The sequence below is a fragment of the Cebidichthys violaceus genome, unplaced genomic scaffold (assembly GCF_023349555.1).
Source record: "Cebidichthys violaceus isolate CVI_PGR_0920_01 unplaced genomic scaffold, fCebVio1.0.p SCAF_52, whole genome shotgun sequence".
NCBI lineage: Eukaryota > Metazoa > Chordata > Actinopteri > Perciformes > Stichaeidae > Cebidichthys > Cebidichthys violaceus.
In genome coordinates, this window is record NW_027176728.1 from 1,459,313 (window position 1) to 1,482,672 (window position 23,360).

Sequence of the window (23,360 nt, forward strand, 5' to 3'; positions counted from 1 at the left end):
TGGTACCGAATCATGAACTTCTATTCGTGATGTGTTTGTAACCGTTGTCACTGTGCCGTGTGTGTGTAGATCGTGTCGTACCTCCTGGATCTTCCGGAGGAAGACGAGGAAGAGGAGGAGAGACCTGAGATCAACACACCGGACAGTCTGTGGGGAGAGACAGGTACTGCAAGACCTGTCTACAGCAAATGTTCACGTTGCACGAATACTACGCCACTAGTCAGTACTACTAATATTTTGATACTTCAGGATTGTTGCTAATACTGCAATAATACTACTGATTTGATCGGAGTTTTACTTATTTACTTCTCTGTATATTTATTACAAATATATTAAACATAAAACATAATATCTATGAAGGTACGATATATATGAATAATAAAGTGCTGCAGTTTGTCTTACTTAAGGGGAGTGGTGTATTACAGTGTTCACAAGGCCCTAGGCGACAACAGGCAGCAACTTCAGGTTCGGAAAAGTCAAGCCAATGCTGAAGTGTCTTAAACCTGCATTCTCTCTAGTGTCCATCAGGGGGCGGCGACTCTTGTTGTATAGAAGTCTAGTCTAAAATGACTCTACTTCTCTCTTGATTTATTCCCTCAGTAAACATTGTAAACATGAGTTTATGGTCTCAATCTCTAGTTTCAAGTCTTCTTCAATACAGCATGATGTTCATTTAGTAAGTTATGATCCATTTAGAGACAGACCATAAAGCGGGTTAGGGTTAGGCCAAAAACCAAGATGGTGACGACCAAAAACCGAAATGGTGACAGCCAAAAGGCCAAAGGCATCAAAACTGTAGTCCTCTGCCTGTCTTCCCCCTTGTCGTTCTGTAAATCCATATTTCAAAACTCATACTTTAAAAAAAAAAAAAACACCAGGGCTCCTCGATCCTTTTTCACTCCTGATGAGTTTGCACCACTGCACATATACAACTATAGCCTGTAATAGCCTATGTATCCTGCACTACAACAGTGTAAAGATGAGACAAAACTAAACCCACTTGTGCATCACTAGTACTAATACCACAGGCTGGAAGTCAGCTGAATCAAAGCCGAAGTCACATGTAATGTTACATATTTGTGCATTTCTTGCAACCTAATTTTTTGGAATTCACAGTACGACCACAAAGTAGATAAGAAGCTAAGCACTACAGTACAAATCTCCCCTTGCGAAACAGCAGCCGCAGTTTACAGCTTACAGAAAATCAGAAATCTCACTTGAGAATAATGAAATATGTCAAGTCGAACTGAAGTTCTAATTTCGATAAGATCTAGCATGTGCGCATATAGGAAACCTGTCTCCAACTGTCTCCGTGTCGGTCTGTGTCTCTGTGTCAGCTCTGACGGCAGCGGCAGGAAGCGGCAGGCTGGCTGTCTGCCGCTTGTTGTTGGATCAGGGGGCTGCCGTTGAGCAATGCAACAGGCGGGGTGTGGCTCCCCTCTTCAGCGCTGTGAGACGTGGCCACTTGCAGGTACAGTGGAACACACACACATGGAATAAACATGTTTTAGTGTTGCAGAAATGCTGAGTGTCCGTCTCCGTTTGTGTGTCTCTCGATCAGGTGGTGGAGCTCTTATTGAGTCACGGGGTGGAGGTGAACATGGTGGACCAACAGGGTAGAACAGCCCTGATGACGGCAGCCTCGGAGGGACATATGAACACAGCCCAGCTGCTACTGGATCATGGTAACCACCCTAACATTGACAGTATTAACAATCACATCAACAATAGGTGCAACCAGAGTCGGCCCTAGGTGTAGGTGCTGTAGGGCAATGCTAGGGGCGTCATCCATCCATAGGGGCGCCATCCATCCATAGGGGCGTCATCCATCCATAGGGGCGCCATCCATCCATAGGGGTGCCATCTATCCATAGGGGGCGCCATCCATCCATAGGGGCGCCATCCATCCATAGGGGCGCCATCCATCTATAGGGGCGCCATCCATCCATAGAGGCTCCATCCCTTTATAGGGGCACCATCCATCCATAGAGGTGCCATCCATCCATAGGGAGCACCATCCATAGGGGGTGCCATCCATTCATCCATAGGGGCGCATCCATCCATAGAGGCTCCATCCCTCCATAGGGGGCACCCCCGGCCATAGGGGCACCATCCATCTATAGGGGCGCCATCCATGCATATGACTCTAATGTACACTGAGATGAATCTCTCTCTCTCTGTCTGTCTCCAGGAGCGTCTCTCGACCAGACTGACAGGGAAGGCTTAACGCCGCTGAGCTGGGCGTGTCTGAAAGGCCAGCTCCCAATGGTCAGAGAGCTGGTGGAGCGAGGTGCAGCCACAACCCACGTCGACCGCAGCGGACGGACACCTCTGGATCTGGCTGCGTTCCGCGGTGACCCAGAAGTGGTGTGTAAAACAGATGCAGTTGTCGTATTTACCCGATTATAGAATGAATGTGTCGGCCCCTGCCTTACCTGTCCTGCAGAGTATGTGATTTGTCCATATTTTAAGCTAAATGGGTACTTTCTTATTATCATTATTATTATTATCATTATTATTACTAGTATTTATTGATAACATTAGCAAAACAAATATTTTAGCACAAGCCTTTTTACATCACTAAAAGATGCTAAATGCTTCTTTGCGTCCTGTTCTGCATCAGGTGCAGCACCTGGTGGATCACGGTGCGTCGGTGGAGCACGTGGATTGCAGCGGGATGCGTCCTCTCGACCGGGCGGTCGGCTGCAGAAACACTTCGGCAGTCATCGCTCTGCTCAAAAAGGGAGCCAAGATAGGTAGAAACATAACTCAGTAAAGCTGTTCCCATGATTCATGTTGTTTTTGCAATTAGAGATGCGTACAGGATGACATAAATAGAATAGTTTGATGACATAAATAGACTTCTATGGTATATGGTATGCGTGAGTACGACAAAAATATTCCAAAAAACAAAGTGCATTATGATATTTCTACTTTAACAAAATATAAAATATGTGTTTCTTTAACCTGTGTGTAGGACCAGCAACCTGGGCCATGGCAACCTCTAAACCAGACATCTTAATGGTTCTGCTCAGTAAACTGATCCAAGAGGGAGACCGACTGTACAAGGTAACACACAAAGCAAACTCACATTTAATCAGATGCAAACACACACACACACACACATTTATCTGATAGTATTCTGTGTGTGTATTCGTAGCAAGGTAAAGTGAGGGAAGCTGCTCACTCCTATCAGTCGGCTCTCCAGAAGTTTCCCGGGGACGAGTTGAAGACGTCCAGACAGCTGAGGGTGTGCGTGCTGCTCAACCTGTCTCGCTGCCACCGCAAGATGAACGTGAGTCTCTTTCCAGCTCCCCCCTACACACACACACACACACACACACACACACACACACACACACACACACACACACACACACACACACACACACACACACACACACACACACTAGAGATGAATCGTCACAACACCATTTTGTAGTTCGTGGTGTAAACATGACCCGACCTTCTGACACATGAACTCTCTTCTGTCTTCTTGCAGGATTTTGGCCTGGCGGAGGATTTTGCCACCAAGGCTCTCGAGCTGAAAGCTAAATCCTACGAAGCCTTTTATGCCCGAGCCCGCGCCAAACGTGGACGCAGGTAACCATAGCGACATAAGGACAAACCAACGCCAACAAAATCATGAACTGCTCCCTTTAAATGAACTATGCATTCATGTTATAAGCATGAGTTCAATACAGCATGATGTTCATTTAGTAAGTTATGGTCCATTTAGAGTCAAACAGACCATAAAGCAGGGTGTGCTTTAGGGCGGGGCTACCTCGTGATTGACAGGACGCTACCAGGGCCCTGAGCACTTGAGAGTATGTAGTTCTCAGGGGAGCTCCCCAGTTGGCAGTTCCTCTCAGGGAGACCCCAGAACTGTTCGGTCATCTTCTGAAGTCTTATTTCTCTCTATGCTTGTGCTCTCTCTCACCGTTCAGGCAGTTCCACGCAGCCCTGGAGGACCTGATTGAGGCCAGCCGCCTGAGCCCGTCCAACCGGGAGATCCAGCGTCTGCTGTCCCGGGTCAAGGACGAGTGTCGGCAGGTCGCACAGCAACAGGACTCTCCCCCTTCTTCGTCACATCCCGTTTATCAACAAAATGCGGCCATGTGCATCAACGAGGCCCGGTGCAGAGACTCCGGTTGTCTGCAGGTGCAGGACAGGGAGGGGCTGACTGAGGAAGAGGAGGAAGAAGAAGCGAGTCAATGGGAAGGCGATGCTCTTCGTCACCCCTCGTCCTTCCACGCTCCACCCGTGGTTCAAAGTCTCGACACCCACTGCCGCCCTGGCGTGCCGTCCCCCTCCTCCCTCTCCCCCACTCACCTGTATCGTCACCTCCCGAGCCCCGCGCACTCCCCCTCCTCCTCTTCCCCCTGTCACCCTGCGCCTCCTCCCCAGTCCACCTCCTACCACCATTTCATCCCGCCACAGCGACCCAGCCAAATGTCAGAAAGTATGCCTGCGTTGTCAGGAAATGGAGGCCTGCACTACCATCCGCAGTCCGCCTCAGCCCACCACCACTCAGACCAGATCCAGGGGGCACAGCAGCAACACCACCACCTGTCCAATCAGAGGTCCTTCCAAAAGCAGAACCCCGTTCAAGGCCAGTGGCTCCAAGCAGCCAAAGTCCAGGTTGTCCGAACCAGTCAGCCCAGTTCCGCTTCGCATTCCAGCATGGTTTTGGGAAGTTCTCCTTACTCCCAGTTTGGCCAACTGCCACAAGAACTGGCCGAGCTGGGGGAAGGCATGTGCCCGAGCCCCTTGGATATCAGGCCTAGCCTGCAGGTCCAGGCTGGTCCGAGCTCTGGATCGTATCCTCTGGATGATGTAGACGTTGACTTTGTTTGCCAGGCAAGACTTGCATCTGCCTATGGGAGAGAAGGAGGAGGAGGAGGAGGAGGAGGAGGCGAGAGGGCGGGGATGAATCGGTTTGGCCAGGCCCGTCACTTCAGTCGCAACCAATCCAAAGCAGCCTACTACCCAATGGAAGTTACCGAGGCGACAACAGGGACTCCTGATAGCCTTCCACCCTCGCACGATTACCAATACCACCATCAGGGGGGGCTACAACGCCCGCTCAGTGCCCACCCAACCTCCTCCCCCGCTCTTCCCCCAAGGCCTCTTGTCCACTCCCAGAGCATCAGCGTCCGTTTCTCCTCCAGCAGCGGCAGCCTTGCTGGCGGGCCGCCCGTCAGTCACGGCCCGAGCTTCAGGACGTCGGCCTCAGTCCAGCACATGGAAGCACCAGCGGACCTGGCCTCCGCGGGAGGGGTTACTGGCTACCACGACGACCTCTTTTTGATCTCTTCTCCCCAGTCAGAAACGTACATGGCCGGAGGCGGGACTTACCCCGGAGAGGCGGGCCGGTCATCGAGGAACACTCCTTTTATGGGCGTCAGCGACAGGACCGCGAGGGGCCACCAGCAGTATCAACAACAAGCCCCCTCCAGCTCTGCGTCCTGCCTCAGCCCTTCTCGCTCCTGGGCCGTGTCGTCGGTGGACACGGTCGTCACCTCGCCCAGCAAGACCCCCACCAGTCAAGGAGGCTTCGGTCCACCCCAGCCGTCCTCCATCGCCTACCACAACCGCAGCAACAACAACGCCCACAACGACAACCAGCCGGACTACTATCCTCAGGGGGAACGTTCCGTGCAAGTTGCCAGTCAGAACCCCTCCTACCTGGACGTGAAGCTGGCCAGAACGCTGCCGGTGATCCACAGCTGCTCGGACAGACCGAGCGACAGAAAGACAGGACCCACCTCTCCCGTCAAACCGAAAAGACCCTTCGTAGAGTCCAATGTGTAGAGGAAGGTTCAGACGTTACGTAAAGAGAAGGGAGGAGGGTCAAGAAAGAAGTGGTTAAGAAGAAATGAGGGCGCTCGTATATTCCGGTCGTCAGCGGGGCTGTTGAGTTATTAAGATCGGGCTACGCTAGAATGAAGCAGTTTGTACCACATGCAGTTCATATGAAGGTCAGAGAGGAAAGGCGCAATAACCAGCACACACTCTCCTTGTTTGTCCTCGTACACACAGAATGTGACTGAAGGAAAAGGGAGCTTGAGAGAGAATTTCACATCCTGCGTACGTTTTTCACTTCGGCACACCTGGCCGAAGATTGTCAGCAGACATACGGACTCCTTTATTGTTCAGGAGAGTTGGGGGGGGGGGGGGGGGGGGGGAAGCAGAAGTCGAACATACATGCTCGATAGGGAACATATCGCTCGTTACAGGTCGGGTCAATTAACGAGCCGGAGGCAAAGAAAATAAGGACAAAGGGAGCGAGGGAAGGACAAGAGTGCTCTTGCCATTACTAAGCACAATAAGGGAAGAGGAGGGGGGAAATCAGAAGTAAACTCAAAAAAGACGTCAGTAAGCACAAAAATAAAGTCCCTCCCTCCCTCCCTGTACATCTCTGGCTTACAGTACATTTCTAAACTGAAGTCTGTGAATGCCCACAATGCACTGCTCTAGAGGTTCGGATACTCGGCTCTAGGCGGTGACATTTAGTCAGACGAGAGGGACACGAATCCACCGCGATCACCTTTCTGTCTGCTGCGTAAAGGTTCGGGCCCCAAGCCATAGTTTGAGAAACTAAAGCCACTCTGTCGTTGAATAAGCACCGGCTCGCTGTATATAAAACAAAAACTGAGTGATATTTATCTTTTTTAAGTTATATCTGTATTACGCTGTACAAATATTGTTTCTCTAACTGTATATTCCTTTTGGATTTGATATGTTCATTTTGAGGGTCTTTCACATAGAAATCCTCTTTTCAAAGAGATGCAAAGTAAAAAGCAAAGTCAGCTCAACTTTGCTCAGTTTTTGGGTTTACATGTTTTCCAATAAAAGTCCTGTAAAAAAAAAAAGATAAGAAAAATCCTATTTAAGGTTGTTGAAATTTTTTTCAGTTTTTTTTGTATTATGTAGTCATAAAGGTCCTTTATGCAAACCACAAGGATCCCAACTGATACAACACTCGTTGCTACTTCTACTGCCTGTAACTCAAGAAAAGCCAACTCACCTTTGGTTGAACACACCCCCCAAAAAACAAAAACAAGCTCTGATTGTCCAATCAGAGTTTAGCAACTGTTGCAGGGCACAGCAGAGCCTGACAGCTTGCTGTTGTTGTGTTGAAGTGGAGCCTGGCTAACTGCCACTGCATTTATGAACTAACTACATTAGTTTGTAGCGTTTAAACTAAACCAAATGCCTTGTTTGTTTTTTTTAGTGCCGTATCACGTATGCAGCCGTTTAGCGCATGCTCGATTGAGACCCGTTCAGACGCTCACAGCATTTCCGTTGGCTTGCGTCGCGCGACGGCGCCTTTTAGCCGCGTCGAGCAAAAATAAGGGTTTTACTTTGAACTGCGACGGATACTCGCGTTGGCAATAGAAACGAAACTGTACGACGCGAGTTTGAGGTCGTGTCGAGACCTTTGTAGGTAAAGCCCCGTCTTTTGGAAACGCATTTCCAACCAAGTCGGCATACCGGGTGTGCTAGCAGGGCTAGTGCTAGCAGGGCTAGCGCTAGCGCGGGGGGGGGGGGGGGGGGGGGGCAAATGCATTATCGTTGCTGGCGACAGCAAAGTTGAATTTCCACACTCCGCACTCCACGACTTCCGCGAACACGTTGTCAGACGTGCGTGGACCCCCAGTGGCGAGCGAAGCGCAAACTCTTGTGTCTTAAAGGGCCTTTAGCTACAGCTGCGGCTAACGAAGGTTCTCGTTTTCAGATGGCAAATGCAACGGTTGCGGGTTAGAAATGAGAAAAAAACGCATTTATCTACCTCTGCAATCAAGGACCCATCGTTTAAAAAAAAATAATAATTACAAACATATTGGTTAATGTGTGTGAGAATGGAAAGATGACGGGCGCAGCGACAGTCTGTAACAAGGGGAGGAGGTTAGCTAACGATGGGGGCCAGTTTTTGAGAAAGATGGAAATTCAAAAAGTGGGACTAAGCTTTCTTTCTTTTCTTTTTATTTAATGCACATGAATGCCTGCTTTTTTTCTACATTTTCTTTTTATGTTTCTAATGAATCAGCAGCTTGCTGATGAAGACCAGGACCTCTGGCAGTGTGTGTGTGTGTGTGTGTGTGTGTGTGTGTGTGTGTGTGTGTGTGTGTGTCCGCTGCCTTTACTGCTCACTGCTCAGGGCTCTCCAGCTGTGAGAAGATGTGGAAACTCATCCCGGCCAGTTAGAGAGATGAACTTGGATGTTAAGAAATAGTTTTAACATTTCAAATTGAGAAAGCGTGGCCAACGGCTCGTCGTAGTGCGTCGTTGTGGCTTTAAACCCTTGATTTGCCCGATGGCAGCAGTGTTGTCTCACAGTAAAACAATGTGTTGTGCTGTACATGTAGAATGTGACCGGGGTTTTTAAAACACACAGGGAATCGAGCAGGAATCCCGCTTTACGCTGAGAGGTGTGTGTCTGTCTGTCTGTCTGTCTGTCTGTCTGTCTGTGTGTGTGTGTGTGTGTGTGTGTGTGTGTGTGTGTGTGTGGGGGGGGGGGGGGGGTCCCTGCTAGTTGGTTCACTGGGGGCTTTTTTTCCCCACTGTGTGTAAAATAAGTTCGTATTTAAAAAACCCAGGACGGCGACAAGAAGATGATTTTTAAACATTTAAAACGACGGGAATGTGTCCGCTCATGTGAACGTTGCAAAGAGGAATAAAACTGAATGAAAAACAGATGTGTAAACAGATGTGTAAGTCTGTTCCCCCCCATATATATATATATATATATATATATCCATACTGTAGGAAAATATAATTCTAAGATATTATTTACATTAAGAAAGTTCAAGTACTTTATAGTTGAGAGCCTACTGTTAATTGGCTATATTTAAACATCCAATATCAATGTTGTCTAAGTTACAAACCACTTTATCTACATTTCCAAACAGGTTGACGCATAACAAGGCCTCCTGTAATAGAATGACATCACTGGTGATGAGTCATCACATGTATCACCTGCATCAGCGTGTCAGCTGTGTGTGTGTGCGTCACGTATCATGGCACCATCTTGTGGTTGAAATAAGAAACACAACAAGTTGTCTCCAAACTGAACAGTAACAGTAGAAGTTAACAGATGAGGATTCATCTCAAGTCTCAGATCTTTGTGGACTCACACATGAAGAAGCTGCTGAACCCTCCTACATACAAGACACCACTGACATGCTGCTGAAGAGCAGCGCTCTCATTGTTGATGAGAAGGATTCACTGGCAACCATTGATGTGAATTACTTCTGTTCCTCACGAGGACGCCGTCAACGCTTTCAGATGCTTTCTGTTTATTGATGTTGAACCAAATGTTGTCCCCCAACTTGGTGGTAGAGTTGCTGGTACTTTTCCTCGGAGCGGCTGGAGGCGACCGGGCAGGTCTGCAGGCGGGATGGTGGCCCGAGGCTTCGGGAGAAACCAAAAAAAGAGACAGGAACGTCAGGAGCTGAGGAGAAGCGGACCCGGTTCAACACCTCTGGAGTCTCAGCGGGGTTTACAGGGACGGGGCGGCAGGCCAAAGTCTGCACCTGGTGAGCAACAACATGATGGGATGTCAAACTAAAACCTTGTCTAATACTCTGTGGAGGGTTTACTCTGTGAACTTCTTGAATATGAGGATCTAAATGTGTCACCTGGTCGTCCCTGCAGCACGGACGCTTGTCTTGCGAGCGGAGACTCTCCTTCCTCTCTGGTTTGTCCTGCGGGTGGACGGGAACATCACGCTGCAACCACACACACTCATGTTAGAATGAGGCTTCACTAGTGAAGCCTCATTCTAACATGAGTGTGTGTGTGAGCTGCTCCCCCTGTTGAGCCCTGGTCCTCACACTCGTACACAGTGTGGACGGGTTTCCTGTGCTTTGACATTAACTGGCTCCTGATTTGCCGGAAACCAAATTTTGCAGCAAGAACAGATTTTGTCTATCACAAAATCACACAATGGGGCTTTTAAGACTACCATCAACACTTTTTGGACATCCACATAAAAGGTGCCAAGTAAAGCCGATGCGGAAGTGTCTTAAAACTCACATTCTCTCTACTGGCCAGCAAAAAGAAGTACGTGGCGACGGCCGCAATCCAAGATGGCAACTGCCAAAACGCCAAACTGGAGGCTTCAAAGCGGCATTCCACAAACCAATGGGTGACGTCACGATGACTACGTCCACTCACAGTCTATGGTTTAACCAGTGGCCAGCCAATGAGGGGGTGGGAGGCGAACATGTCACCACGCCCACTTAAGAGACAGGAAGTGTATACCATTTCAAACCAGTGGTGGAGCTTGTAATGCGTTATGATTTGTAATGGAGCATCTTTGGTTATATTGCAATATTGAGATATATTACAATAATGGATTAATACAGCGGTGAGGACACGATTACAGGTAGTTACTGCTACCAGTCACGTTATTCTGATACAATATTAACAAACGGCCACATGCCCCGACAAGCTACGTGGCGCCAAGCAATCGGACCGCTCAGAATGGAGTGCCATGCCACAAACACGCTCATGATTGAGCTTTAAAAGTTGCTGTCGTACTCTCTTTCCAGACTTTATGCTAAGCTAAGCTAAACCGCTGCTAGCTGTCGCTTCATGTTTAACAGACGGACGTTGGAGAGTGGCATCGATCTTCTCTAAATCTCAGCAGGAAAGTGAATTTTTCAACATTGTCAAACTTATTCTCGTAATGTTTCAGCTGGTTGAGGTGGGTCTACTTTTATTGCATTTATTTGATTTGCTTATATCTGAAGTTTAAGTCGGGTGAAAAACACAACTGGACCAAAACACTTCAAGCCGCTACACACATATTTATTTACTTCAGGTTACATTACATTTCATTAAGACTTCCCTTTCAAAGATGACACTGTCGAGAAGTACATTAGACAGAAAACATTCAGCAAAGTTAAGTGAGAGCTTTGCATTAGGCACTAGTGCGGAGTCCTGAACTCAAGCCAAAAAAACAACAACAACCTGTAGATACATGTTCTATTTAATGTGGATAAACACTGTAAAGATATGAATTTAACATCCTTAGGTCCAAGTGCATCAAGTAATTAAACTCTTATCACATACAACTGAATACACACTGTACAGATATTGACTTGGCAGTCCATTTAAATACAAACGGCTTACTAATGGACGAATGGAATATATTTAGCTTATGCGTCTTGTGTTGTGGACAAACTGTACTGACTTCACTTGGATCTGGGGCGGATATAGATACCGTGGGAAAAATCAAATGAGAGGACAGACTTTTGTTTTTCGAGATCAAGAAATAGTGTTGTAGTGTGATGTAAATGATATTCCAAAAAGCTTGTTTTACTAAGGTACTAATAAATATTATTATGCTCCGTGACTTATTAAAAAATTGGGAAAATCAAGATGGCAGATGTGAGTGGTTCCAAATTGTGATGTTTGACATCAGTTTTGACTTCTGGTGTATAACAAAAATTGTACAAAAGCGGGGATATCCGCATCAGAGCTTTTTTCGTCCTCCAATGAGATACTTATATTTACCCAGACGACACGGCCCACCAGTGCACACTCGAGCAACAACCTAATTCAGCGGAAAAAGACATCGCTGTGCCGAGGATGCTCGATATACAACATTTGGCACACCTGATTCTTCAGGAGCTACTTGATCCAAATACTACAGAAGCCCTGAGAGGCAAGTAAGTGATTTTCTGGTGATCCATTTCCTATGTTTTTATGACTTAAGAACAAGTGGGAAAAAAAAGGATTTGCCAGGATAATTTTTCAAAGTTTAACTTCTGTTTTTTTTTCATTTGTGAAACAGGTGAAAAAAAAAAAGTTTTGGCGGATGAGTTGAAGGGACTTTTGTCTAGATTAGTGTGTGAGTGTTGTAATACTCGTTTTGGCCACAAGAGACTGACAAAGAAAACCTTATTTTTCTCATTTGCCTCGCAGGGCTTCCTTAAAATACTGAAGGTCCTGGATTGAAAGTATTACACTGATAAACTTAAATAATCAATATGATATGAATGAATGTTAAACTCCTACCATCGCTCTGTCGATTTTGTTGGGACTGCGAAAACATTCAGTCCACAGTAGAGATACTACCGAAGATACCGTAGGAGCAAAAGCAGTACCTCCAGGACAAACAGTTTCTGAGCTCCAGGCACTCTTTTTATATATTTATACTTCTGCGTGGCAGCTGTAGGCACGGCGCCTCCTCAATAATGTAGCTACACATTGGGGCTCAACTAGGAACTGTGATTGGTAAGTCTGGGCTTCTTGGGTTCCCGATTGAGATATACGAAGTGAGGAGGCGTCAGACCCCTTGCTATTCCTCTGTTAAATATCATATATTTAAATCTGATTTGTTGCGATGCTATTTTCTTTTTACTGCATTGTGCCTTTACATTTATAGTCTTATTTTATTAATTCTGAAATAAAATAAATCAAGTGCAAATAAATCATTTTGGGTCTGTTGGGTCGGGTTAGGATTAAAGCTTGTCCGTGGTTGTATTGACTTCACGGAACCAAACCTAAACTTTTAAAAACTTTTCTTTTCAGTAACTAGGTAATAACAGAGACTTGCAACACTAGCTAGTCTGTTGGCAGCACACTGTATCAAGATGAGGGGGGAGGGGGGAGGGGGGAGGGGGGGGGTCAAGACGTCACCCTAAGGTTTAAGGCGTGGTGGGCGACCCGCCCTCGGTCAGGGTCTTGAAGTGGATGGACAGAGACTCCTCCTCTGGGTTCGGCGGACGCCGGTACTCCTCCCTGGTGGTGAGGTAGCACAGCAGCACCCCGAAGAGCAGCAGCAGGAGCCCCAAGACGTTGGCCAGCACCCCCTCTGGGGTGAACAGAGAGTAGGTTGACCTGGGTCCACGGAGAGAGACGGACACAATGAGGAAACCACGTTCACCTTCGTCGTGTCGTGTGATGGTAGAATTCTCAGAGACGAATATACATATATATTGTTTTAGAATGAAACGATTGAAGACACATACATGATGCTGAAGAGGAGTTTCTCCGTGATGCCGAGCAGGCTGCTCCCTATCGCCATAACCAGCAGCATCAGACCGCAGAACCCATGGATGGGGAGGTACGAGGCTCGTAACCATGACGACGCAACAGGAAACAGGAAGAACATCAAACCCATCACCCACTGTGGGGGGAAATGGAGGGATGAAAAGATAGTTGTTACTGTTTTAATCCACATTACACTTGAGCTGTGTGTGTGTGTGTGTGTGTGTGTGTGTGTGTGTGTGTGTGTGTGTGTGTGTGTGTGTGTGTGTGTGTGTGTGTGTGTGTTTGGGGGTTCGTATTACTTACGTTGTGGGGACCTATTGACACAACAACATTGTGGGGACTTGTTTTCTTTTTGGGGACAAAATGCAAGTCCCAACAATGTAAATCATGATATTTTAGGGTCAAGACTTGGTGTAAGGTTAGGGTAAGGTTTAGAACAAGGCAAGTAGCCGTTATGGTTATGGTTGGGGAAAGTCTCCAGGAAATGAATGCAAGTCAATGTAATGTCCTCTAAAGTGATGGAAACATGACTGTGTGTGTGTGTGTGTGTACCTGTATGCAAAATAAGACCAACGTAGCCATGCCACACCAGCTGTGTAGAGAGTACATGTCCGGGATCTTGGCTGCTCTGTGGGAGTCAAACACAGCTACAAAACCTACACACAGACGGGGAGAAACAATGATTAAGGAATCTTTTTCTCTCTCTCTCACACAGAAATACACTCTGTTATTAGCTTCTTAACATTCACAGACGCACATTTCTACTATGCCGCATTAGAACCTTTGTAGTTTTTTTTAAATTACAGAGCTTGGGGAGGGGGAAGATATTCTAAGAGAAAATCAGAAATCTGAGATTATAAATTCATACATTTACAAGAAAAAAGACTAATTATTAATAAAACATCTAAAGAATTTTTTTGTCAAGGAACCATATTGCTTTACTTTGCAAGGTTGGATCAACACAACGGAAAAAACACTACTTTTCACATAAATTTAGGATTTTAATCTCAGAGATTTTTTCTGGCAGATTAATGCCTTTATAATCTCAGACAATATTAGAGATTTGCTTCTCATAAATTTGTCATATTTCGTACAGCTCTCTCTTACCTATGATGCTGATGATGAGGGCCAGCAGGTGAATGATGCCATGAAGCATCTTAACGTTCCTCTTGGCCTCATTTCGAAATACTCTGTAGACCAGGATGGCTGCAGAGAGGGGGAGAAATAGAGAGGTGAATTTACCAATAATTCAATGAACTTTGTCTTCAGAAAACACCGTCAGCACTGCTTTTATGTGAGACGCAGCGTTTCAGTATCGACCCTTCGTGAGCCATCGAATTCACAATGTGAAACGACACATCTTTATACAAAAGCCCCAGGCTTTAACAACCAATCAAAGAGGGGAACCAAAACAATTAACATATCAATAATTGATTTTTTTAAAAAGATTCAAATGTGACACAGTACATGTCAGAAACTGTAGTAATACAGACAATAATTATAAATAATAAAGTTTCTTAATACAAGATTATAGGGGGAATGCAAAAGAGTGATTTTAATCACCAACAAATAAGTTTAATCAGACTGGGAATATGTAATCAATTACTATGAAGGGAAAATTAAGTGAATGGACTAATATCACACAAAATATCAAGTCAATACTCCAAGTGAAAACTATCAAGTAAAGAGTATAACATCCACAATATCCTCAACATATGATCAGTATCTTAATGCAATTGTTTCAGGACATATCGAGTAAATAGCTTAACAAAAGTTATGTATGAGGCCAAGAAATTATCAAAATGACAAACAAGAAAAAATGATAAAAATATATAAAGAGCAGCAGAAGGAAACACTGTATAAAGAACCTCTTTAAATTAGTAAAAGCAACTTAACTGAACATGAAAGTTTGCAGAGCCACTGTCTATATATATATATATATTTCTAGTAAATATGCAAGCTATGCGCTATAACAATGAATGAGACATGAACATATAAGAACATTATGTGATTACAGCACATATAAAAGGTGCAAAGATGTGCCTACAGAGAGCATGCATGCATTGTGTGCAGTAAGCGAGCCTTTTGAGACATTTTCTTTAATTTGGAGCAAAAGGTTAAACTGAACACAATTGCTAATTGTGTTCTTTTCAAAATCCTTTATTTAAGCTACTAAGCAGCTTTAGGCAGTTTTGAATGTGATTCAGTGCTTTCAGAGCGAGCATGATGACTGCAGTGTATCTGATTCGAAAAAGAAATGATCACATGACATTTATATGTGAGGTCTTTTAGAAAATAATCTTTTAGCCACGTCCACTCTTCATGATTCAGGTGTTAAAATAAAAAAAAAAAGCTGCAGGCGTGACGTACTTCTGAAGGCTAACCCAGGAAGTTAGTTCTCTCAACAAAAAGCCAATGGGATTTTTCCATCGGATCATTGCAGAAAATAACCTCTGTGGCCAACAAATGTTTATGATACTCACATTTTCTCCAGCAACATAATCTTCACAAATGAACACCACTGTTATGATTTTTTGGAGAGTGAATGCAATCTGCAGAAGTAGAAAGCTAACGTTAGGCTGTGAAGGCGGACTAGTCGGGGTGGTGACGTTTGGCCACTTGTTAGCAACTGTCTTTTCTAAGACACCTAAAAGCTTAAAAATTCACAAGACGGGTATGTACTGTTGTAGTTTATGTCTGAGAGCAAAACATTAAAATCTCTTAAGCTTGCTTGCTAAATTTATCTGGCAAGCTAACCGCTAACCACGCTAACAATCGAGCCTCTTTCTATTTTCTCTGTCCGCTTTGTCTTCAGGACTGTACGTACATAACTTCATTCAATTGAGAACTACCTTTTCTTGTTTTCTGTTGCTAACTGTCAGCAAGGAAGCTTGTTCGCTCAGAACTGTAGCAGTTTATACTGCGACAAGAGAAGGTTAAACAAAGTTGCGACACTGCTAATGAGATATATGTTAGCTTTTTAGCAGTGTTTACATATTATGAACCTTTTCTGTCACATTGACCACAAACCACTTGTTAGCCACCATCTTTTTTGAGACACTTGAAAGCTCATATACTGTTGAAATTAATGTTTTTGGAACAAAACATTAAAATCGCTTTGGCTTGTGTAAACCACAGACATTATTTCAGGCATCTATCCAAAAACCCATTGACTTTGAGACGACGGAACCTGAAGTGCTCCATGGTGAGTATCACTCCTGCAGTACTCTATATTTTAAGAGGCCAGAGATGCTGATTAAGTGCGTATATATACTGTCAAACGTATCCACATTAGTGTGGAAGTGGCCTGAGGAAAGCAACAAACACAGACTTAATCACAGGGAATCAGCTTTGAGGTGTATTTTTCTGAGTGTGTGTTAGGACCCCCCCAGGGTATTTCAATAACCCGCCTTGTCCCCGACTAATGTCCAGCTGACCTTTTCGCTTTTATCGCACTAATGCAATCCAGCTCTGCAACAGACAGCTGTGAACCAGTTGAACTAATCTGGTTACTGTCATTAGCAAAAGTACCCAAGGGCTGCAGGCGCGAAGCGGAGAGCAGGAAAGATGGCGACGTCTCGCTTTGTCTTTATATCCGGGACCGCAGACGTCGCCGCAGTGTGCATCATGAGACAGATCATAACTTAGCTGAGTTACAGTTTCCTCTCACATGTTCCAAGTTCTCAAAGAGAAAGAAATATAGAGGGGCAAGAATCAATAGGCTAATTGTGAAAGCACACTTTTGGACAGTCTTCATGGTGTTATAGCTGATAAATGGTGCTTAAATTGCCTGGTCACACCAGGAAGTGGCACAGTGAATTTCCTCCGCTCACGTCGCGTTACTTCCTATTTTCTCTGTCTGTCTCTTTTGTTTTCACGACTTTACGTCACTTCATTCAGTTGAGAACTACTGAAGAAAGATTTTAAAGCTCACAAGTTTGCTAACTGTTGCTAATTGTCAGTTAGCACGCTTGTTAGCTCGGTCCTGAAGGGAACAATGAGTTCACTCATTTTGTTTTTCAAAAGACTTTTTTTTTTTATCGTCTCAGAACTGTAGCAGTTTATACTGAGACAAGAGAAGGTTAAACACTGCTAATGAGATATACGATAGCTTCCTCCATTTTGGACTCTCGGGCTTTGTCCTCTGCTTTTCAGAGTTCCCGTTGTTTTTACATATTATAAATCGTTTCTGTCAGATTGACCACAAACCTAAAAGGTCCAAATAGTCTTTAATGGTCTTTTAGCATGTATGCTAAATTTTTAAAAAATAATCACGCAAATAACCATCGAAACTAGGACCTCTAATTTGTGATGTGGTTGTATTGTTAACGTTAGCATATGTTAGCATACATGCTCCTCTGGACCCCTTTAGCTCTCAAGCTGAAGAAGAGGCTGCTCAGTTTGCTGACTGGCTCTTCCTGGGCCTGTCGGTTCCATTCCCGGATGGGCCACTCTTGTCAACGCTTCACTGGATACGTCCCATAAACACACACACACACACACACACACACACACACACAAAACTGGCATGTTCAATGATTCAAACCATTTCTGCTTATCTCTGTTTAGATCAAACTTGCTGGGTGGGGGTTGGGGACTGATGGATGTCTGGGTAGCGTTAGCTTAATGCAACAGGTCAGCAACACGGCGCCCGAGGCTAAGACACACATGCGGACACTCACTAGCACAGACACACACCAACGGAGTGACTACAGCGTCCACGTAAAGCTGACCTCTGCTTCCAGTTTCACTCAATTACGTGGCCTAACCATGACTACAAACTGAAACTTGTGAGAGGAATCCACAGAAAACACCCAAACTGGATAACGCAGTGGTAGCGAACTGTCAATCACAAGGTAGCCCCGCCCTAAAGCATCCCCTGCTTTATTGCGTATTTAACTCTAAATGGACCATAATGTACTAAATGAACATCATGCTGTATTGAAGAAGACTGTAAACTAGAGATTGAGACCATAAACTCATGTTTACAATGTTTACTGAGGGAATAAATCAAGAGAGAAGTAGAGTCATTTTAGACTAGATTTCTATACAATCACACTTTTTTGCGACTAGAGGAGTCGCCCCCTGCTGGCCATTAGAAAGAATGCAAGTTTATGGCACTTCTGCATTGGCTTCTTGCTTGCTCCGAACTACATTGAAAAGTTAGCAGCCCTGTAATGAAAGATATCCTTAAAGATGTTAAGAAAATAAATGATGAGATGATGAAACAGGATCAAAATCATACCCCATGTGGCACTCTCGACACAATCTAGCAGACCTAGGTAACTTCACCTAACTCTACATTTTCCTCACGGAGCGACAGCGGTCGCGCCGATGGGTGGCCGACTCACCGTCGCCCTGCAGGAAGACCAGCCCCAGCACCATGCACAGAGGGTGCAGGTTAAACTCCCGCGCCGAGCCGTCCCAGGCGAAGCCGCCTTGGAAGTGGCCCATCCACACGCCGGTCAGCACCACCGCCGCCAGACCCACCACCTGCGACGCTCCCACCAGCCACGGGAACACAGAGCGAGCAGGACGCGGGGCCGTTTCATCCATGATCTGAAAAAGAAGGAAGGTTACTATCTATTTAAAATAATAATAATAATAATGTACAATATATTGAATTATGAAGCTAAGGCTGGAGTAATCCAGTTACTTTAGCAGATAATTAGATATTAATTGTTTTGTTTTTTACCTTCCTCTTTTAATGAGAGTTAAGTAGAAGAAGCCAAGCCTACTGAGAATGACAGTAAGTACTTACTTTCAACTCCAGATCAAGTTTGACTGGATGTCACAAGTAACAAATTCCAAAAAGTATAATTAGGCCCACGGCTACTTCACCGCAGAAAACAATTTCACAATTATTTTCGGACTACGTCATTTACAGTGAAATACAAAGCGCAGAGCCCCTTCAAAATAAAACTATTGAGGGGAGAAACACACACACACACACACACACACACACACACACACACACACACGCACGCTACTTTTATCTCGTTTTCCAGCAGCCGAAAAGTCCGACAATACAAACGCGTCGTCGAGATAACGCGGCAGGAAGTGTCGCACCTCTCTGACGGGAGTTACACGGGGACTCGGGCAGAAATGACCCAAAACCGAGCAGACACCCGTCCGGCTCGCCACATCATCGCAGTAAGCTTCTGGTGGCAAACACCCCACGGCACAGCCCGATGGAAAAGTCGTTATTATAATGATAATGATAATGAATGCAACCACACGAGAACGGGTTATTAAAGGGAAAAAAATGACAGTGACATTACAAGCCATACGCCGTCACCTGTTACCTGTCACTTTAATTTGACTCTGTCGTTGAACTCGTGACGGTAGTTCCATTAGAACTAAACATGGGTAAACGAGTAGGAATAATAAGGTGTGAGGTACTTACTGCGCTGTGTCTCTGCTCTGCCGAGGAAGTCGTAGCTGTTTCGATCTGCAGATCCGCCTTCCTTCTCCCTCTCACCGTGCAAGACTGTGCGTGCGTGCAGGCGCGCGCGTTTGTTAGTGTGTTTTGGATGCCTTCCTAAACAAGCCCAACCCATGTGACAGCGGGACTAACACTGTATAACGCTGCACTTTGTCATTAAAGTGCAGCGTTATACAGTCTACTGCTATTGCTATTATTATTTATTTATATTATTATATTACAATATTATTCATTATATTGTGTTTATTGTTATTATAGCCTTTTCAACGTATAAGGCTATAATAATAATGAACAATGACTTATAAACAATGACTTTGTTGCAGTGAAAATCATATATATATGATAAATAAATGTAATAATGACCAAGGGCCCTTGAGTCCGACTCGTGATGAAACGTCAAAATAACATCGAGAAGGGGGGGGGGGGGGGGGTTAGGCTACGTGGATTGATGACTAACGGCTCCCAGCGTAAAGGGTTGTTGCCTTGACAACGCTGGATGGGAGGGGATGGGGGGGAGGGGGGGGGGGGGGGGGGAGATGAGACTGTGGAGAGCAAAAGGAGTGATGGGAGTGTCAGTGAGTCGTGGCTGCTCACTAGAGGAGGACAATCAGCGGCCGAGTGAATATGTTGCCAAAGACACCGTTTATCCAACACCTCCTCAGCCACCAATACTGTCACTGCAGCCAGGCTCACGAGACCACCGACACAGGCATGGGGAATCATTCTTTTTTTTTTAAATTATATGATTTTTTAAAACAATATATATACAGTATAATTATATGCATTTTTTTTCTTCTAAAATCTTTAAGAAAATATAATTTAGATATATTTTGCAGATTATATATATAAATATATTATATATGTATATTAAAATATACATATATAAATATATTTTTTACTCATTTATATATGTATATTTTTATGGACACTAAAAAATGTCCATAAAAGAGGCATCGAGTCCATCCTATAGGATCTGTTTGAATACCACGACTATTACTACTGCTACTCTCACTATCACTATACCTCCACCGATAGTACTACTAATGCTCATTACCAAATCCTCCTGTTTCCATTTATTCTCCGTTGAATTGTAAAGCCTGTAAGGAGCCGGATAATCAAAGCAGACTGATTAACGTGACTAACAATAAGTTTTAAGATGCTGCTTTCATTTTTTTCCCCTTAAAATAACTTTTGTGCACATGCTGACAGGAGTTTCAGTCCCTCCGGATTTTCCTGAAATTCTACACCACAGCATATCGTTTGGTGCTGTATGACATATTTAGGAAGCGATGCTGATATGTTGCTTATACAGTTGATGTCAACTGTATATTTTTGCCTCCGGAAGAACAATTTTCTCCACACGGCAAGTTTTCACTGTTTTTCTCAGCTCATTAAACTGCCATGCATCACATTTGATTTGCTATATGCTGTCTTGCGTTTGTTAAATCTGAATCTGCACAATAACCACTGAGCCTATCAGTAAACAAGTCCAAATGGTGTTATTTGACAGGGACTACATATAATAAACACACATTTGAATACATACAATTTGATGCATTATACAGAGATATACAGCAAAAAGAACATCAACTACTGCTCACAATGGACATAGTCATTGTTAAAATATTAAAAATAAAATGTAAATGTAGGCTTGCATTCCAGATACTCTCACACCATAAAAAAAATCAGTAAAAACAGTGAGGGAAGTTTTGATGTGGAATATGTTTTTGTGGCTCTCTGTGAGGGCAGTTGGGGTAACAGCATCCCAGCATCCCATGACAGCATCCCAGCATCCTCCCTTCCTCTCCTCTTGGGGGCGCTGTGGTCTCGGACAACTCGCTCCGAGAGCAGCGTGAAGTGCAGCCATTCAGTGCAGCAGCAGCAGCAGTAGCAGCAGCAGCAGCAGCAGCAGCAGCAGCAGCAGCAGCAGCGTGGGATCAGCGGTGTTCACCCTGGGGTCCGGGGACCCGTTGGGGGACTCGAGGTTCAACGCAGGACGATGGAGAAATGATCCAGATGCTCGTCTAAAGCCCGCGCAGGTAACGTGTGCCGCTGCTGTTGGATTCCTGAGAATGTGTCGGAAGAAGCGCGTTTGGGGAAAAATGGATTTGTGTGTTACAGATTTTAGAATGTGGGGGGACGGGGAGCTCAGTGTGTGTGTGTGTGTGTGTGTGTGTGTGTGTGTGTGTGTGTGTGTGTGTGTGTGTGTAAAGCCTTACACTCGTACTGTAACTCCATAGGTGGAAGGAGAACAGTTGTCAAGGTTATCTTCATTAATGTCCGAAAACTTGTGACCACGTGTGTGTGTTTGTGTGCATGCGTGTGCTTGTGTGTGTCTGTGTGCATGCATGTGTGTGTGCACGCTTTCTCTGTCTGACATCTCTGATTCCTCCTGTGACTCACAGCAGGAGGCTGACTCACCGCTGCTCCTTTTGCTGCGTGTGTGTTCTACATATTGACATGTTATTCGTTCACCCTACTCTCTCTCTCTCTCTTATCAAGTCTCTAAATGTGACTTGACACATTTCTACCTGTGTGGGTTTTGGACTCTGTCCGTCTGAGATTTATTTCCCTCCCACTGGTGCAGCATGAGGTCACAATGACAGAAACACTGCCTCCAGGATAGAACCACAGACTGTGTATAAGAAGTGGTTTGTGGACTGACGTTTTTTAAGCATCTAGTTCATTCGATTTCGCCGTCGCCATCTTGGATTACGGCCGTCACCAAGCATCCCCTGCTTTATGGTCTGTTTGACTCTAAATGGACCATAATGTACTAAGTGAACATCATGCTGTATTGAAGAAGACTTGAAACTAGAGATTGAGACCATAAACTCATGTTTACAATGTTTACTGAGGGAATAAATCAAGAGAGAAGTAGAGTCATTTTAGACTGGACTTCTATACAACCAGAGGAGTCGCCCCCTGGTGGACACTAGAGAGAATGCAGGTTTTAAGACACTTCCTCATCGGCTTCACTCGGCAGAACCGGAGGTTGCCGTCTTGAAGGAACCAAAACGGTATACAATTTAGTGAATTTCCATTTCAATTTCCATTTTGTTCCCCAGATACCCGCTAACGTTAGCTGTTTGGTCGTTTGGTGTTGTTGTGAGGTCGATAGAGTGCGGTGGGTTTTTAAAACTTTTTCTTCGGAGGAGGCAATTTTCAAAAGTATAGACATCATTTGTCAACTCATTATTCAGAATGAATCTAAAAGGCATAATACATCTCTGGAGTATGGGTTGTCACAGCTACCCAAGGTTTTACTAACAACTGTGGAATATGTTATAGCATAGTTACTTAAGAGGTACCTCAGGATGTCAAATGTAAAGCTCTGTTGACCAGTATGTACCCAAAGGTTACAAATACACTAAAAGTATCTATGAAACACCCCGTGTGGTGACTTTAAGTCCTGTACTTTAGCCGCTACTGGCTGCTAATTGATCTGAATTGTTTTAGACGTGTGTTCCGACCAATATGCTACACAACGCATGCCAATACTTTATATATCGTTGCATTCATTTTTTTTCCCCATTTGTGTCCACAAGTGTCCGTCACTTCCAAGAAGCTCGGTCACAAAGTTTGAACAGGTAACGCAAACGGCTGAACAATTCAGATCAGTTAGCAACCGTTAGCGGCTAAAGTAGAGGACTTTTAGTCACTGCAATTAGGTAAAAAAAAACCCGTTTGCTTCTTTTCCCAAATACATGGCTACATGTCTACTCCAGTAATTATTAAAATACTTAAATACAACTCATTTCTCCTATCCCCTAAAATTCCCAAATGTTACTCCCTTGATCCGCAGTACCTTCATTTAAAAGGACCATTCTGATTCACACGACGATGAAAAACGCTGTAAATGTCTACGCTGTGAATCGCCAGCTGTGTCATGAAGTGTGACCAAAAC

The 23,360-nt window shown here is 44.7% G+C and overlaps 3 protein-coding genes across 4 annotated transcripts in view; 2 read left to right on the forward strand and 1 right to left on the reverse strand.

Annotated features, from left to right (window-relative positions):
• tanc2a (tetratricopeptide repeat, ankyrin repeat and coiled-coil containing 2a) overlaps positions 1-6,188 on the forward strand; it is a 40,691-nt gene extending 34,503 nt beyond the window's left edge. The window contains exons 21-29 of the mRNA XM_068731491.1: positions 70-163; positions 1,338-1,471; positions 1,562-1,685; positions 2,192-2,367; positions 2,624-2,756; positions 2,978-3,069; positions 3,161-3,295; positions 3,503-3,603; positions 3,948-6,188. Of these exons, the coding sequence (XP_068587592.1) occupies positions 70-163; positions 1,338-1,471; positions 1,562-1,685; positions 2,192-2,367; positions 2,624-2,756; positions 2,978-3,069; positions 3,161-3,295; positions 3,503-3,603; positions 3,948-5,814 (2,856 nt within the window). The 3' untranslated portion in view covers positions 5,815-6,188. The remainder of the gene's footprint in view (positions 1-69; positions 164-1,337; positions 1,472-1,561; positions 1,686-2,191; positions 2,368-2,623; positions 2,757-2,977; positions 3,070-3,160; positions 3,296-3,502; positions 3,604-3,947) is intronic.
• Positions 6,189-10,797: 4,609 nt separating this feature from the next.
• On the reverse strand, positions 10,798-19,498 carry cyb561 (cytochrome b561). 2 transcript variants are annotated; one of them, XM_068731548.1, is made up of 6 exons: positions 19,415-19,498; positions 18,360-18,567; positions 14,116-14,214; positions 13,561-13,664; positions 12,987-13,144; positions 10,798-12,855 (listed from the first exon to the last, which is right to left on the reverse strand). In XM_068731548.1, the coding sequence occupies exons 2-6, from the start codon at positions 18,562-18,564 to the stop codon at positions 12,663-12,665; spliced, it is 759 nt and encodes a 252-aa protein (XP_068587649.1). In that variant the 5' UTR covers positions 18,565-18,567; positions 19,415-19,498; the 3' UTR covers positions 10,798-12,662. The 2 variants fall into 2 exon arrangements, with proteins under 2 accessions (XP_068587649.1, XP_068587650.1); XM_068731549.1 differs by lacking the exon at positions 19,415-19,498 and adding an exon at positions 18,770-19,070.
• A 1,921-nt stretch (positions 19,499-21,419) lies between these two features.
• hdac5 (histone deacetylase 5) overlaps positions 21,420-23,360 on the forward strand; it is a 49,673-nt gene continuing 47,732 nt past the window's right edge. Inside the window, exon 1 of the mRNA XM_068731528.1 lies at positions 21,420-21,492. The gene's annotated coding sequence lies outside the window, so the exon portion shown is untranslated. The remainder of the gene's footprint in view (positions 21,493-23,360) is intronic.